The 15,704-nt window shown below is 44.7% G+C and overlaps 1 protein-coding gene across 16 annotated transcripts in view; it reads left to right on the plus strand.

Moving 5' to 3' along the window:
• Pknox2 (PBX/knotted 1 homeobox 2) overlaps nt 1–15,704 on the plus strand; it is a 267,002-nt gene that overhangs the window by 195,603 nt on the left and 55,695 nt on the right. For all 16 annotated transcript variants that reach the window (XM_078047273.1, XM_078047280.1, XM_078047276.1 and 13 more), the window contains one exon: nt 4,670–4,809. In XM_078047273.1, the coding sequence (XP_077903399.1) occupies nt 4,670–4,809 (140 nt within the window). The remainder of the gene's footprint in view (nt 1–4,669; nt 4,810–15,704) is intronic.

Raw genomic sequence — 15,704 nt, forward strand, 5'->3', positions numbered from 1 at the left:
GCATTTTACAGGTGAGGAAACCAAAGAGGTCAAGAAGCTTGCTACAAAAACAGGTAGCTAAGAATTAGCAGAAGAGCATCACACCCTCGCCTGATCCCCAGCTCTTTCCACTCTGAGACTTCTGATCCTCCAGCTGGCTCTCAAGACATTGCTCAGCTCTTGCCTCTCCCGTCTGTACCTTAGCTTCTCCTGGCATGTCTATATTGATGTCATTCCCTCACCCTGTCCCCACTGAGCCACCAAGGCAGGTCCCTAGAGTGCTCTGTGTTTTCCTTAGAAGAAAGCTCCAAGTCTGGAGTGGCCAGTTCTAGAACCAGCTCTGAAAGTACCAAGTGGCCTCATGGATTGTGTAAAGCCAGTTTCTTCCCATATCAGACTGAGAATGGAAGAAAGTTACTTGATGGGAACCCTGGAAGTTAGAGGTGTGTTAATAACAACAGGCTCTCCAGAGGTGAGGAAGGAGAGGGCATAGGTAGACCCCGATTGGCACCATTTGCCAGTTTCCTTGGTGTAGAGATTCCCACCATGGCCACTTTCAAAATACCCATGTGATGTCAACCAGCTCACCAAATTCCCGAACATTTTAACAATTGGCTCTCATAGGCCAGGACAAGGTAACCCCAGCAGGCCACAGCCTGCCTTGGTTCACCCAGGTTCTCCTCCACTTCTACTCTTTAGGCTGTGCACCCCACAGTTTATCTCAAGTTACCCCCACCCCTCTGCAGAACCCTCAGACCCTCTGTGGACAATTGCAGATTTTATTCCTTTGAGCTTTGAAATGGAAGTCTCTGGCTAGAAAAATAAATCTATTTAGAGATAAGCATTCATCCTTCAAACCAGGAAGAATTGCAGAGTTTGCTGAACTGGCCCCCAGGAGCTACATAAATTTGAGTTATCCTCCTCCTCAGGCCAGCTCTGCTCTCTTCTTCCCACACTCCCCCCCAAGTAACAGCCTCTAGCTGGGGCCCCTTGGGATGCTCAGAGGGACTGCTTTTGATTTACATTTGTGTTCTGTGCATTTCTCTTTAGCCCAGTAGGGCCATTGCACACCTTCCACAAGGTCCTCCCTAGGAAGGAGACAGTGAGAGGCAAGGAACATCTCTCTCCTCACTTTCTATTGTAGACTTTCATTCTAACAGAAACCCCTGTGGATTTCTTCAAAGACACTAGGAAATTCATTCAGTGGGTCCAGCAATGCCTACCAGTGCCCTGACTTTTCACCCTCAAGCGAGCCACGCATTTGTAGCCATGCCTTGCTTTATGACAGGAGTACATCACGGAAATCTTGTATTTAATAATAACAACCTCCCCTCCATCTGTGAAGCACTTCAGAGTTTCCAAAGCCCTTTTATATGCCAATAGATCCTCTGGCCACCCTGTGCTAGGGTTGGTGATTGTTAAAGCACCCTCATTGCCTCCATACCTCAAGGTTGGAGGGCACTTCACGGTTCCCTAACCTGGCCACTCTGCTAAAGTTCCCATCCCCTTCCTAGGGGGTGCCTCCTGGAGGCAGCTCATTCCAGCCTCAAAGAGTCAGGGGCTTGGGTGGGTATTATTTAGATTGTCTCTGTCCTAGGTTTAAGGTATTATTTGTAGCTTGGCCCTTTGGGGCATGCATAACAGAACTGATTTACTCCAATCCCCTCATTCAGATGTTCAAAGGGAGCGTTCATCTCCCCATTTCTCCCTACTCCCCAAATCTTGTGATACATCTCAAGTTCCTTTAAATCCTCTCCACATGACGTGGTACAGAAGCCCTTTACCATCCCAATCAGCCCTCCGCCATATGTGTTTTTATGTACTTCTTTAATCCCAGTAGGACAGGACCAAAACCCGCCTCATCCTATGAGTCATGCTTCTACATTATTCTTTGTTGTTATTCTTTTTTGACAGACACATTACACCATTATATTTTGTATATATGCAACTAGATGTGAAGTAAAACACTTCTGCTAAGTATGTTCCCTGTTCTACAGTTACATTATTGATTGCGGGGCGGGGGTGCTCAAATGTTTGAAGTGTTCAATGTTAACTTATTAGATGAAAATTAATCTTATTAGCTTTAGCCTATTGCCAAAATCTGTAAAAATCTTTTGGATCTGTTTCATGCCATCCATAAATTTGTTGAGCACTTCTTCAGACATCCTCTAAATCACTGATAAAAATGTTGAAGAGGATGAAGGAGAAATTAACTATGTGGCACTCTCCTAGGAACCTTCCCCCAAGCCCAGATCTTTCCTTTGTCATTCCTTGGTTTACTAATCCATACAGTCATCCACTGGGCCACATCTCTCCATGTTTTCCACAATAAGATCATGGGAGATACCTAACTGAGGTCAATTACATCAGATTCTCCTGATCTTCCAGCTTAATTATCATGCCAAATCCACAAATTGAGCTTCATGATAGCTGACATTTGTCTTTGTGACCCCCTACATGCAGGGACTTGAGAAGTATCTGAAGAAATGGTCAGTTACATTAGCGAGTGAATGAATGAATGAATTTGGCCCAAGCCAGTGTGAAGATTAACAGGATTTCATTTTTTTCTGGAGCTACCCTCTTTCTCTATTTTGAAAGCACAAAATTGGCTTCTATCTTCTCTTATAGCACCTCCTTAATACCCATGAATCCTAAAAGGTCACCAATTTGCTTACTGATGAGAAAACAGAATCTTAGAAAAGTTAATGGATTTGCCCAAGGTCAAAGGCTAATAGAGGAGACAGTAGGATTCAAGCGATCATCTGCTAGCTTCAAGGCTGCCTTGAGGCCCAGCCAAGCAAGCCTCTTATACACTGAATTTGGGAACATCCCCCAGCTTAACCAGCAATGACAGGTATATTTATTCCTAAAAAAGAATACAGTAAAGCACAGACATTTCTTTTATAGCCTTCACTTCATTCACCATCTGTCATTCATTCATTAATTGATTCAACAAATATTTATTGAATACCTACATGTGCCAGACTCTTCTGAGCCCTAGAAATAAAACTGTTGTTAGCCTTCCTCAAGCCTGATTTTTAGATAGGAATGAGGAGAAAATAAAAAAGCAAATAAATAGTATATGATCATAATAAGGACTATACAGAAAAATAAAGCAATGGACAGAGAGCCTGGAATTTACTTCAAAGGGGCAGAGCCTGAGCAGGGAAATAAATTAAGACATGCAAATGTCTTAGGGATATACACATTAGCAATAATGTACTTGTGTTCAGAGATGCAGTATTTTTTCTTCCAGAAAGCAGGGACCTAGATCTATGATGAACTGAACTTCCCAGCTATAAAATATCCGAATCCTTCAAGGCGTATTCATTCATTTATTCATTTACTCACTTTCTCAACAAATATATTTAATAAGCACCAATTGTTTTTAGTAAGCATGGTTACTAAATGAAAGAGAAAACACAGTCTCAGAACAGGAGACAGACAAGTATGTTTAGGCCAACAACACAGTGTGCTAAGAGCTATCATGGTGCTAGGGACAGGTTGATGTAATAGAACATTCAAGGCATGTCACCAGCCACACTTTTTGCATCTATTTGACTGAAAGAAATATAATGTAAAAGCATTAAATTTCATAAAGATGGTTTTCAAAAATTTTAAAGCTACTGAACCATTTCTTTAAATGAACCTTACACAGGAAGTCTAATATATAATATTGAAAGGAGTTGTTCTGGTTGGTACAAAATTGGAGGCCTCAGGACACCTTCAAAAAGCTATAGCATAGGATGAAAACCACTTCTCTAAATATTTGTTATAGCCAAGAGCAGGAATCTGTCCAACTCTACCAAACTTGGAGAACCATTCAGTCATAAATCAAAACTGTTAAAAGGATTACCTCTTGGCTTGTGTTTAAAGGAATAAATAAACCTCTGCCCCAAGGAGAACTGATTCAGCTACTTTTTTTTTTTTTTTGCTCTTCAAAGTCATCAAATCATCCAAAGACTCTAAGCGTAATTTAAATGTCCTTTGTATTGTTTTTTTCTACTTCTGGGCAAAGTTCACCCCATTCACATTAAGAACCTCTATTTCAAAGTGTGCTGGTGTAAGATGGCTTCAATTTTTTTTTCTAGAACATTTCCACTCAAAAAAGGCATTCTTTCAGAATGAAATTATGGCATTTGCTAGTAAATGAATGGAACTGGAGAATATTATGCTAAGCGAAATAAACTTATCCCAAAGAATCAAAGACTGAATGTTTTCTCTGATATGTGGATGCTAGTTCACAATAAGGGGGTGGGAGAAGAATAGAGGTATTTTAGAGTAGACAGAGAGGAATGAAGGGAGGGGATGGGGTATGGGGTCGGGAATGATAGTAGAACGAATCAAAATTATTATACTATGTGCATATATGATTACATGACCTTATAACTCTATATCATGTACAACCAGACAAATGAGAAGTTATACTCCACTTATGTATGATGTATCAAAATGCATTCTACTGCTATGCACAACTAATTGGAACAAATAAAAAAAATATTTTTCAAAAAGGTCTTCTTTCCTTGCCACTATAGTTAGTATGTGTATAAATAGATGCTCATTTTGCACTTACAACTCTCTTGCCGACATTCTCTTCTCCAGGTACACCACAGGCCAAGTTTGACCTCACACTCCCGCTTAGGAACCTGATGAACTAACCAACCACCTCTCCCCTTTCTTCTCTCTGCAGATGACGGCTACTGCCCAGCCACCCCCCAAGGCCCAGGCTGTCCATATCTCTGCACCCTCAGCTACGGCCAGCACACCTGTGCCTAGTGCCCCCATTGACCCTCAGGCCCAGCTGGAGGCTGATAAGCGAGCTGTGTACAGGTAGGAGACATTTCATCATGCTCAGAAGCCCCCAGCAAGTCTCAGCCCAGTTCAACTATGAGAGAAATAAATGCAGGCCAGGATGGTGCATTAGCAGCAATGTCCCACAGCTACTCTCCAACAAGTCAATCCAGAAATCTCCTAGTTGGCCATTATGGGTTGACTGGAAATGTCCAGTGAGAGATATGAAGACCTGGGGCAGTATCTCCCATGAGGACCCCTAATGAGATGAGACCTAATGAGCATCAGAAACTTTCAGCTTGGCAGGACTCTGTCCTTGCTCTGCTTCCAAATGTTAGCTTCACTCCAGCAAGTCCTGCAGAACAGGGGACATCTGATTGTACCATGCAAGACTTGGTAGTACACAAACTTTAGTGTGCATGCAAATCACAGTGGGAGATTGTTAAAACCCATAGTCCTGGACTGCATGCATGGGGAGGCTAAATCTTAGACTCCATGCTCAGAGATGCTAAATCAGTAGGTCAAACTATAGAAAGAGGAACATGAACTTTAAAAAATGATTCCAGGTGAATCTGATGAAACTGGTCCTTGGACCATGCTTTGATTCATGAGAGTCTGTTTTAGTTGTAGGTGTTGTGTGTGACTGTGGAGGTCTGGACGCTCTTCCGCAAGATGAGCACATAGGCAGGCCTCTGCTTCATCCTGTTCTGCATCTGCCCCATGCAGCCAATGCTGGGTCCTGAATGTTTCAGAGGGGTGGATAAGGCTCAGGGAAGTGACTGTCTGCCTTGATGAACTCTAGTCCTTTTGCATGTGATTGGGAAATAAGATATGGTCATCTGAGAACAGGCCTGAATGAGGTTCCAGCAGGGTTTTAGTTAACATTTATTCACGGGAAGTTCACACTACTAAGAAAAAATGCCTAAGTCTGCACTCCGTTGGGGCTGGACACTGGTTCATATTCACCTGTGGGAGATCATATGCTCCCATGCATCAGCAAGTACAGTTTACCCTGGCTGGGTATACATTGCAGCCAATACTAGTAACAGGTGAAATGATGAACACAAGACAAATGAATAAGGGAGTTGATTCCTTCCTTTACTCCTCTATCCGCCAATGCCTTTATGGTAATAGTGGTAATTAGTGCTGTTATTATCATTATCACTGGCATTATTTTTAGTTACTCAGATGAACTGAATGCCTCTAATGCCAACAATTGGGAATCCAGAGCACTGGCCTGATCTGTGAATGCTGGTACCACTGAAGGCTTTCTAGACCCCAAAGAAGGATAAAACACAGTGGCTGGTCCCCACCCTATGCAATGTGTGTACAAGCTCTACCTTGGATCCCAAAGAATTCTAGGATCTAGTCACAATATCTGTCAAGGATACTTTCAGGGAGGGCAAGCCAACTTCCCCCAGTGCGGGATGTGACCTTTTGTTCTCTCTAATACTCCTTCCTTCACACTTTTTTTTTTTTAAATTTGTAGTTGTAGATGGACAGAATGCCTTTATTTTATTTGTTTATTTTAATGTGGTGCTGAGGATTGAACCCAGTGCCTCACACATGCTAGACAAGTGCTCTGCCACTGAGCTACAGCTCCAGCCCTCCTCCTTCATACTCTTTTATTGAACACTTATTATTAATATTTCAGATACTGTCTGGACTTTAGGGAAAGAGGGGCAGATAGGAAAGTAAATGCATGAACTCTTCCCTTTATCTCTCCAGGAACCAATAGATATGCAAATAAGAAACCAGCACTGTGTGGTCACAGCAACAGGGCAGACTTTGTACTTGAGTCTGGTCTTATAGGCTGAGTAAGGGACCCCACCAGGTGATGATATGGGGAGGGAGTGGCAGAGGAGAACCTGGGGTGTTTCAAGCACAGCCAGTGGCTAGGGCAGCTGGGTTTGGAAGATGAGACTGCAGGGTCACCCATCAATTAACATGAGCAATGTGTGATGGGCGTGTGCATTTGTGAGGAGCCTAAGAGAGAGGGAGTAAAGTGGTCTCTGAAAACTGCCCAGTGGCCTGAAGTTTTGGGTATATGTTCGTCATATTCTACTTGGATCATAACTCCAAGTATATGTAGTCCATGGACTAGCAACATCATGACATGTAAGAATTAATTAGAAATATAGACCTCAGGGGACCTTAGACCACAGGATTCATAATCTACACTTCCACAAGGTCCCAGGTGATTCATATGCATACTAAAAATTGATTTGGGGCATCTTCTAAGATCTGTAGGGGTGAGTAAGTAACTTTTTGATTACAAGTACAACAGAAAGTTTCTGGCAGTGTGGGTTGAGTTCTGCCTCCATGGAGTACTAGTCTGTAGTCTCTCTGAATTTTAGTTTTATGAGAGAACCAAAGCAGATTTGGTAAGAATTCGTGAGATGGTTCATGTAAACCCCTGATACCTTGAATTTCCTTGTCTCCGCCAGAAGAATCCATGGGTTCTAAGTCCTTCCCAAGATCTCAGGCTCATACTCCTTCCAGGCCAAGCTACAGGAGAGGTGGGTCACTGTCCCATGGGAGCTGTGTACCATGATGTCACTTGAAAAATGGCCCAGGCCTTCCTTCAACTAACATTTCTTCCAGCTCATCTTCACTCCAGAGTTTTCCCCTTTCCCTCCAGGCTTACCGCTCTGTTCTTCGTAGTTTGCCCAAAGTCTATCTGCAGTCATCTGATCCTGTAGAGGGGCTCCTAGACAAGCATGGCTGCTTGCTACATACTGGCTGGTTGGAGCTGATATCTACTCCATAGCCTATCTCCCCAGCCCTCCAGTCCTGTATTGCCTTCTGGTCCCGTGCCCCAGGATTTTCTCCCACAACCACACCTCTCCCATTAGTACCAGCAGCCCTCTAGGCAGCCATTGTGGGATGACCCGGGTTCTGTAGGGTTCAGTAATTTTAATTAGATTCCCTGCCTAGGGCAGCCTGGTTGCTCCAAAGCACACCAGGGAGTCCCATTTCATGTCAATAAATGTAACAAGACCCTTTCATTCAGATTAGTGCCCAGGACTGACTTTTGGAAGCCCCTGCCATACCCCTTCCAGAACCACAGAGAAAAGTCAGGGAAGCCTAGCTCTGGCCCTGCTGGGTGGTAGAGGGGCAGAGTGACAAAGGGGAGGGAGGCTGCCAGTGCCCCAGAGGTTTTATTTGTGTATGAGGATGTGCTAATGAAATGTATTGGTTCCCTTCTGATGTAGAAGCTGGGGGTGGGGGAAAGCAGAGCCTGTCTTTAATTGGATCATACCAGAGCATCATCTGGGCTAATCAGCAAAGCAACCAGGAGCTCCCGCTCAGATTAATGATTGCAGTCTAATCCGAGCAGATCCCATGATTGGATACACATCCCGGGTAATTGTGTTTGTGGCCCAGGAGCTAGGATGAGAGGAGGTCTGAGGAGGCCTGGTGGTGTGTGTGGGGGGGTAAGGTTTGGACCCAACTCAGATCTCTCGTTTTCCACCTTCCTCCCCTCAACCTCAACCACCCTGACATTTTCTCCCAAAGAAGTTCAAACACCCCCATTTGCCCATGCTGCTGGACCATGGCCAGGTGTCAGGTGCTGTCTGAGACCTGGGGATTACGTTGCTGGCTGTGCAAAGACAGGGCCAAGAGGGTGAGGTTAATCCAGCTTTCGCTCTCCCTCCTCCCCTCCATTCTCCTTCATTCCCCTTTGAAGTGAGTGGGTTCCCATGGAAACCATGATGTCCTGGGGAGCAGAAGAGTGGCAGGGAGCTAGGATGGCCAGGTGCAAGTGGGGGGAGGAGGGAGGCTTTGCAGAACCTGCTCTGCTAAGGTATTGGCTTTCTCCCCTACGGCGAAAACCTCTCTGAGAACTGGGAAGTGGCCCACCCAGCAGCGCTGAAGAAGTTACCTATTATTGATAAGGAAATGCTGGGCTGGGGGCAAGCAGTGCGAAAATAGCAAGGGCATTATACTTTGCTTCTCTATTAAAAATGCTAGAGAAATAAGCTGCAGGATCAGGTAGAGAGGGTGAGATGGCTTCTGTATCCCGTGTTAACATTTAACATCATTTCTGTTCCCTACACTACATTGTGAACTCCACGAGGACAGGGGTCCATGTCTGTCACTCACTGCTTTGTCTCCAGCACCTTACACAATCTTAGGTGCAGTGGGTGCTGAATGGCCTTTTGGATGGATCTGTTAAATAGGTTAGGCAGTACCCCATAAATATACTGAGGTGCTGGTAAATGGCCCTAGGGGGTGAAGTAGGGAGAGAGCCCTGAACTGTATGTAGTGTTTGCCTATTTCTATGGTGTAAATGTTCCTACTACGGTCCATCCCAAACTGCCAATGTGTGCTACTGAGCAGAGTTGCATGCTCTCAGTTCTAGGAAGAGATGCATGCATTCAGTCCTTGCTAGACTCAAAGTACAAACTCCAGACAGGGAGCCAAGGTGCAGGTGCACAGTTTTTATTTATAAACAGGTGAGCCCAATCTATATGCTGATTCTTTGGAATAATGTTACTGCTGCCTTTGTCAAAGATCCTACATTCCTGGTCCTCACCATCCTGTCTGGTCTAATTGGGGTTCTTAATTTGAAATGTTCCCTCTTAATGAATTAATACTTAGAACAGTGCTTGGCACAGAGTGTTTTTATAAGTGTCTGCAGTTAAGATTTTGAGCCTAAACGTGAAGGCAGTAAATTTTCTCCTTTGGAGATTCTACTCGGCGCTCTTTCCCACCTTCACTGTCCCCTGGTCTTTTGCAAGTTGCTTCTAACCCTTTCTCATCATTGAATAAACTCTTTCCCGGAAACTCCAGAAATCCTGCTGCAAACCCTTCCTCTACCTCCTCTTTTGACTCCATACCATGTGTCTAGGCTTTCAGATCAGTCTCACTTCACTGTTGTGCTTCTACCCAGTGGTGCCCTACCCCCGATAGCTCATGTCCAAGACCAGCTCTAGCTCAACAATGCCATATGTATTTCTAAAGGCCTGATTATATTGCATCCATACTGAGTTTCTCTTAAATCCACACCTCTCTGGAGAAAAGATAGAACAGGGCAGTGGACAGTGTTCAGATCGCTCCTGTGAGATCATCTTAAAGGTCACTGGGGCCCGACTTGATCCTGATAGTCCTTTAGCTGGAGGTGCAAATACAGCCAAGCAGCAGTGCTGGGCAGTGGGAAATAGAATATAGTGTTCTAGAAATAGACATAGTGATAACTAGTTTTGTCACCTTGAGCACATTAATCTCTTGGAGACTCTTGTTTTCTCAACTGTCAAAAAGAAAACAATATCCCTAATAAAATTACATAATATAGGCTAACACCTGGCACGCAGAGCAGTGTGTGTTAGGTGGACTGGGTGTTTTAAGCAGAGGGGCCAGCCTGTGTCCCTTTGCCCTGCTCAAGTTATAACAGTCTGTTGCATTCAAGGATGTAGAATTCAGAATTAGGAGCACAGCTTTTGGACCTAAGTTGCCTCATTCCCACTCTGGGAACTCTGGGTCCACCATGGGATGCTAAACTTTTCTATGCCTCAGTTTTCTTGTCTGTAATGTAGAACTAAAATAATACTGACTCTTCATCAGGATCGTTGTGAATATTAAATGAGATAACATAGGCAAAGTGCTTGGGGAAAAACCTGGCAAATGGTGAGCTCTCGCTAGGTGTCTGATGCTGTGGGATGTTTGGGAACACTGAAGCAAACCGGGTTAGTGGGGCTAGGAGAAGACAGAAGCACTAGCAATGACAGAAAAGTGCAATTTGATTAAACATTTATTGAGCTTATTGCATGTAAAGTGTTATGGTAAGTTTTGGAACAAATGACAAATGAAGAAGAAATGGTCCAGGGAGTGGGGGAAGGTAGACATAGAAAGTAATATAAACTCAGCACATAGTAAGGGCTCAAAAAAGTATTTGTGGAATTGGCAACAAGGCCTCTGCCCTCAGTGCAGTGTGGGAGAGTTTCTCGGCTTTTCCCAGGGGAGATAAACCCCAAGAGAATGATAATCAAGCTGCCTTTCCTGGAGCTGGACTGCTAAATGCTTGGGAAGAAACCCCCTAAGTTCAGGGTGCAGTCCTGTTGTGATCATCCTCTTTGGTAGCTGCATAGTAAGTTCCATGGGAATTGGCACTTTCTAATGAAGTTTCCTTGAGGGAACTAGTCCACCCTGTGACCAAAGAGTGTCCTGGCTCTAGTGAAGTGACCCTGGGGCTTAACCCTCTGCCTTCAGTGGCAATGTGCTTGGTCATTTCTGGAATGTGCTGTGAGGTGGCCCGAGAATGGTGTGAGAGAAATGTAGCCATTCCAAGCAAAGTCTGGACCAGATGCCCCAGGCCAGGGCCCCTGTGGAGTACGAGGTGTTGTGAGCAGATCTTCCAGGCTGTGTTCTTGGCTGGACTTTATAGGCTGGGAGGTCTAGCTGCTTATAGCTTTTGAATCAGTTAGATTCACTGGCATCAGAGGTAACATCTCAGTTGTTGGCTATAGTCAAGGAGATGAGCCTCTGGAAAGTAAAACCATACTTAGGTTTCCTTTGAGACCAAGTAAAGCCCATTGTCTGCCCTTCCTGCCAGATCTGAAGCCCCTGCCCCAAACCTAGCCCTCTCTGAACAAGCCTTTAGCAGGCCCAGAGGCTGTAGTTGCCTGGCTCAGGGAGCAGATATTCTCAGAGGTGGTAGATCCAGCTGCTTCCACAGCTTACACACCTGGCCTAAGTAGAGCTGAGTAATTCGGGGACCCCACAAAGATGAAACTCACCTATAAGAGATGCAGGAGTCAGGAAGCCCAATGGTATTATTCTCCGGAGGTTGTGTTAGGATTACATGAGATAACTCATGCTAACAGCTGACAGTGCCTGGCATATAGAAGCCTCTCAATGAATAGCAGCTACTTCTATGAAGCAGTTTCTGTTATAAGTGCTACATTGGATCTATCCATTTACAAGAGGGAAAATAGTCAGCAATGTAAATGGAGTAGGGGTAGAGAAGGAGGAGAACAGTGAGCTGGGGCTTTGGGGGCTAGTATGGCCAATGATTTCTTACCAGGGTTGGGTTAAGCCAACATGCCCCTCTTTTAACCATGAAGTCACTCTCTGCCTTTCCCACACACTGGCCCATTTCATGGTCAACTGGAAAGAACACAGACTAAGATTTCAATCTGAGTTATGAAACTACCATTGGGTATATCATTAAACTTCTGTAGATAAGCTTTCCTACCCCACAGAGTGCATCAAATGAGAAAATGAAAGATCTATAAAACCGTTGAAGCCCTCTCCAAACACATAGATGCATTATTACAAGAGGAGATTCTTTTGGAAACTCATGGGGTAAGGCAGAGATTTTCTTGACTTGGCAATGATCTTGAAATTCAAAGGGCAAACATGGCAGCTCAGATCTCCAACCCTAGCACTATATGACTCAAAGACAATGGAGAAAAAGTGGAGGGGTAAAGTGATTCCAATAATGATTGGCACAGGAGAGAGGGAAGAGTGCAAGATTTGGAGCTTGAATACCCAAATTTAAAATTCACTTGATCCCCTTTTAGCTCAATGAAATCATTTAACAACAAAAACATGTCAGTTTTCTAATCAATAAAATGGGTATGGTAAGGATTTGGGGTATTCAAATGCAATAAGGGCTTTTTGTAATTTGCCAAGTGCCACCAAACGTGCCTGACTATGTGTTTAGTCCTTACAAGTGACCAAGGTGAAATGAAGAGTTCCCCTCCTCATAGCAACCCCTCCCCTGAAAGATGTTCTCTCTGTGGACTGGCTGAATTCCTGGTGACTTAACTACAAGCTCAGATCAGCTCTCATTAGCTGCCTAATTTCAGGAAAAGCCACCTCTTTCCATGTCTGTTAATACTCCTTATGATGGAGAAGCTGGACCAGGTCTTGTGTTAGGTTTTGTTGTAATTTTGCTTTTGTGGACCACCACTCTTAACATTCAGTTTGTTGAGATTTCACATTGATTTTTTAAAATGTGCCAGGAGAGGGGTGTGTGTGAGAGAGAGAGAGAGAGTGTGTGTGTATGAGAGAGTGGGTGCACGTGCGTGTGCGTGCATGTGAAGGAAGAGTACAGAGCAGACTGTGACCTGCCTGGGCCCAACACTTGCCAGGAATGGCCCTATCCACCCACCTGGGGGAGGAGAACTGGGTTGGAGCCCAGGAACCCTAACAGATGCAGTTCCAATTTAGCCACAAGAAGTCCTCTCCAAGGCAACTCAGGCGAACATACCGCCCACTGGGCAGGACTAAAAATACACCCGCATGGTTTCAACGTCACACCTGAAATAAAAATACATCCAACAGGGGCTGCTGGCTTGTTCTCCCACCCCCACTCTCTTCTCTCCATCTGGTGTCTTTGAGGGGAGGAGAAGCAGAGGGCCAGGCAAGCACCTCCCTTTCCCTCCTCTAAGACCTGACTGTCCCCTTCCCACACAGACACCCCAGCAGAGCCTCAAACAAGGCAGGTCCTTTTGTAGCAACTCTGGCTAGAAGCTGCCAGATGGCAAAATCTGATCCAGGTCCCCCAGTATGGATATATTCTAAGCCTGAAATAACTCTAGATTCCTGTCTCAGAACCGTCATTCCCAGAGTCATTGCTTACTGCATTCATTCATTCATTCATTCCCATTCATTGATCTGCCAAATCCTTATTGATCCTCTGCTGTGTGCCACACACTGTGCCTAACCCTTGGGAATTCAGAGAGAGACAAGATGAGGTCACAGACTGCAGTTGCTCACCAGGTAGTGAGGGAGATGGATCTGTGCACAAACAACTGGTGGTTCATAGAATATAGACTGTGGTGTCACAGGGAAATAAAAATAAATTCTTCCTGGGCGTGCGTTTTGGTTAGAAGAAAATGAGGTTTTGAGTTCTGAAAAATGGTAGGATGTCTCTCTTCCTCATCTTCCTGAGCCTCTATTTGAATTGGCACATTGGCTCATTTTCTAGCCAAATGAGTCAATGGACTCAGGAAGATAAATTTATTGGAGTGGATGGTGTCAGTGTAGCTCTGAATAAGGAAGATACCCACACACCATTCCAGGGGGATGAAACTACCATTGATTGATAGTTTATTGAGTGCCAGACACATTCCATGTTTCTTCATTTAATCCCTACAAGAGTCTGCATGGAAGATGTTATCCTTGTTGTATAAAATAGGAAATGGAGACTCAGAGACATTCAATAACTTGCCCAAAGTCACACAGTATTCAAAGTCTGCTTCTTTCAGATTCCCCTGCTTCCTACCCTAAATTGTGAGTGAAGGCAAACGAGGCACCAAGCATTTCCTGTGGTGGCTGAGAGGAAGCAGTGCTTCCTCTTGCTGGAGATACCCATCTGGGAACCTTTGTAAAAGAAATGTCAGGTTTTTTGTTCTATTTTGGGGGGGGATTTTTTTTTTTTTTTTTTGCTACCGGGAATTGAACCCAGAGCACTCTACCACAGGACTACTTTCCAGCCCTTTTTCTTTTTTATCTTAAATTGTCCAGCCTACCCTTAAACTTGCAATCCTCCTGCCTCAGCCTCCTGAGTTGCTCTGACTACAGGTGTGCAACATCATCCTTGGGAAGAAATGGCATAAGACGGGACTGGTTGAGATGCAGAAGCAGGTAGTTCAGATGGAAGGAACAAGTGGCGCTCTGATGTGGGACAGGAAAGAACAGAGCATGGGTGAACACAGGTATATGTAGCCTGAGCTAGTGAAGGGGAAGAGTGATGGCACAAGGGACACTCTGCCAGCCATCCCTGCAACCATCCGTCTCTGCTGAGTCTGGCGGAAGTACTGAAAAGAAGCTGAGGCCACTTCCTGAGTAGCTTGGAGTGTCCACCTCTGGAAGATTGACTCCGTGATTCCATTGGGTCACTGCTGAACATCTCCACGCAGGAGGACTGTTGATCTCCTACCATACACTTCACTCTCTGGATCATCATCCTTGTCCCAATCAGGAAGGGCTGGGACACAGAGGGGATAGGTGTGACACTGAGGCCCTCTCTGCCCACCTGTCAGCAGAATGAGACTGGACTGTGAGGGGAGGTGCAGGAGGAGCTGGGGAGCTCCAAGGGCGGTCACAGGGAGAAAAGGTGGACAGCCCAGGCAGGTGGCCACACACTTGACTGGACCCATAATTGAGGTCTGTAGTACTAACCAAGGTCACAAGGGAAGGGACAGCTGAGAGGCTAAGAAGGGATGGAGTGGCATTACTGTGAATCACAAGGTTTATCACCCAGAAAGAGCAGTCAACACTAATGTCCCCCCTGCCTGGGACCATCCTTTAGCCCCCTCCCCAGTCTGTGGTGGTCTGTTTCTGACATCTAATCTCTCTTTTTTTTTGCATCTTCGCCTCTTGGAAGCTGTATTTTTTTTTCATTCTTTCTCACTTTTCTTTTTTTTTTTTTTTTCCTGTCTCTGCTTTCTGTTTCAACTCCTCCCCTAAGCAGGAAGGAATATTTTAAATTAAAAACAAAGCAAAAAGAACATAACCAGGCTACCCAAGGAGAAAGGAAGAGGAACTGAAAAATCCAACTGTCTTTTCTTAAGTCCTTTTGAGGAAAAGGACTTGTGCTGCTGCCACATAGGAGGACTTATAGTTAGATATGAGTGCAAAAAGGGAAAGGTGTGGTCTCCATCCCAGAAGGTCTTTGATAAGTGATGGGAACCTCATCAGCCCAATTTATGTTAAGAATATCTGTCTTGGCTGGACACAGTGACACTCACCTGTAATCCCAGTGACTTGGGAGGCTAAGGCAGGAGGATCCCAAGTTCTAGACCAGCCTCAGCAATTTAGCAGTATTCTGTCTCAAAATAAAAAGGACTAGGAATGTAGCTCAGTGGTACAGTGTGGTACAGTGTGCCTGGATTAAGTTCCCAGTACCAAAAGAAAAGAAATATTGGTCCATCTGGAGGTAGGAGGAATGGAATGAGCTTATTGAATTTCACCTGCAGAGG

Source organism: Ictidomys tridecemlineatus, chromosome 4 (assembly GCF_052094955.1).
Source record: "Ictidomys tridecemlineatus isolate mIctTri1 chromosome 4, mIctTri1.hap1, whole genome shotgun sequence".
NCBI classification, from domain to species: domain Eukaryota; kingdom Metazoa; phylum Chordata; class Mammalia; order Rodentia; family Sciuridae; genus Ictidomys; species Ictidomys tridecemlineatus.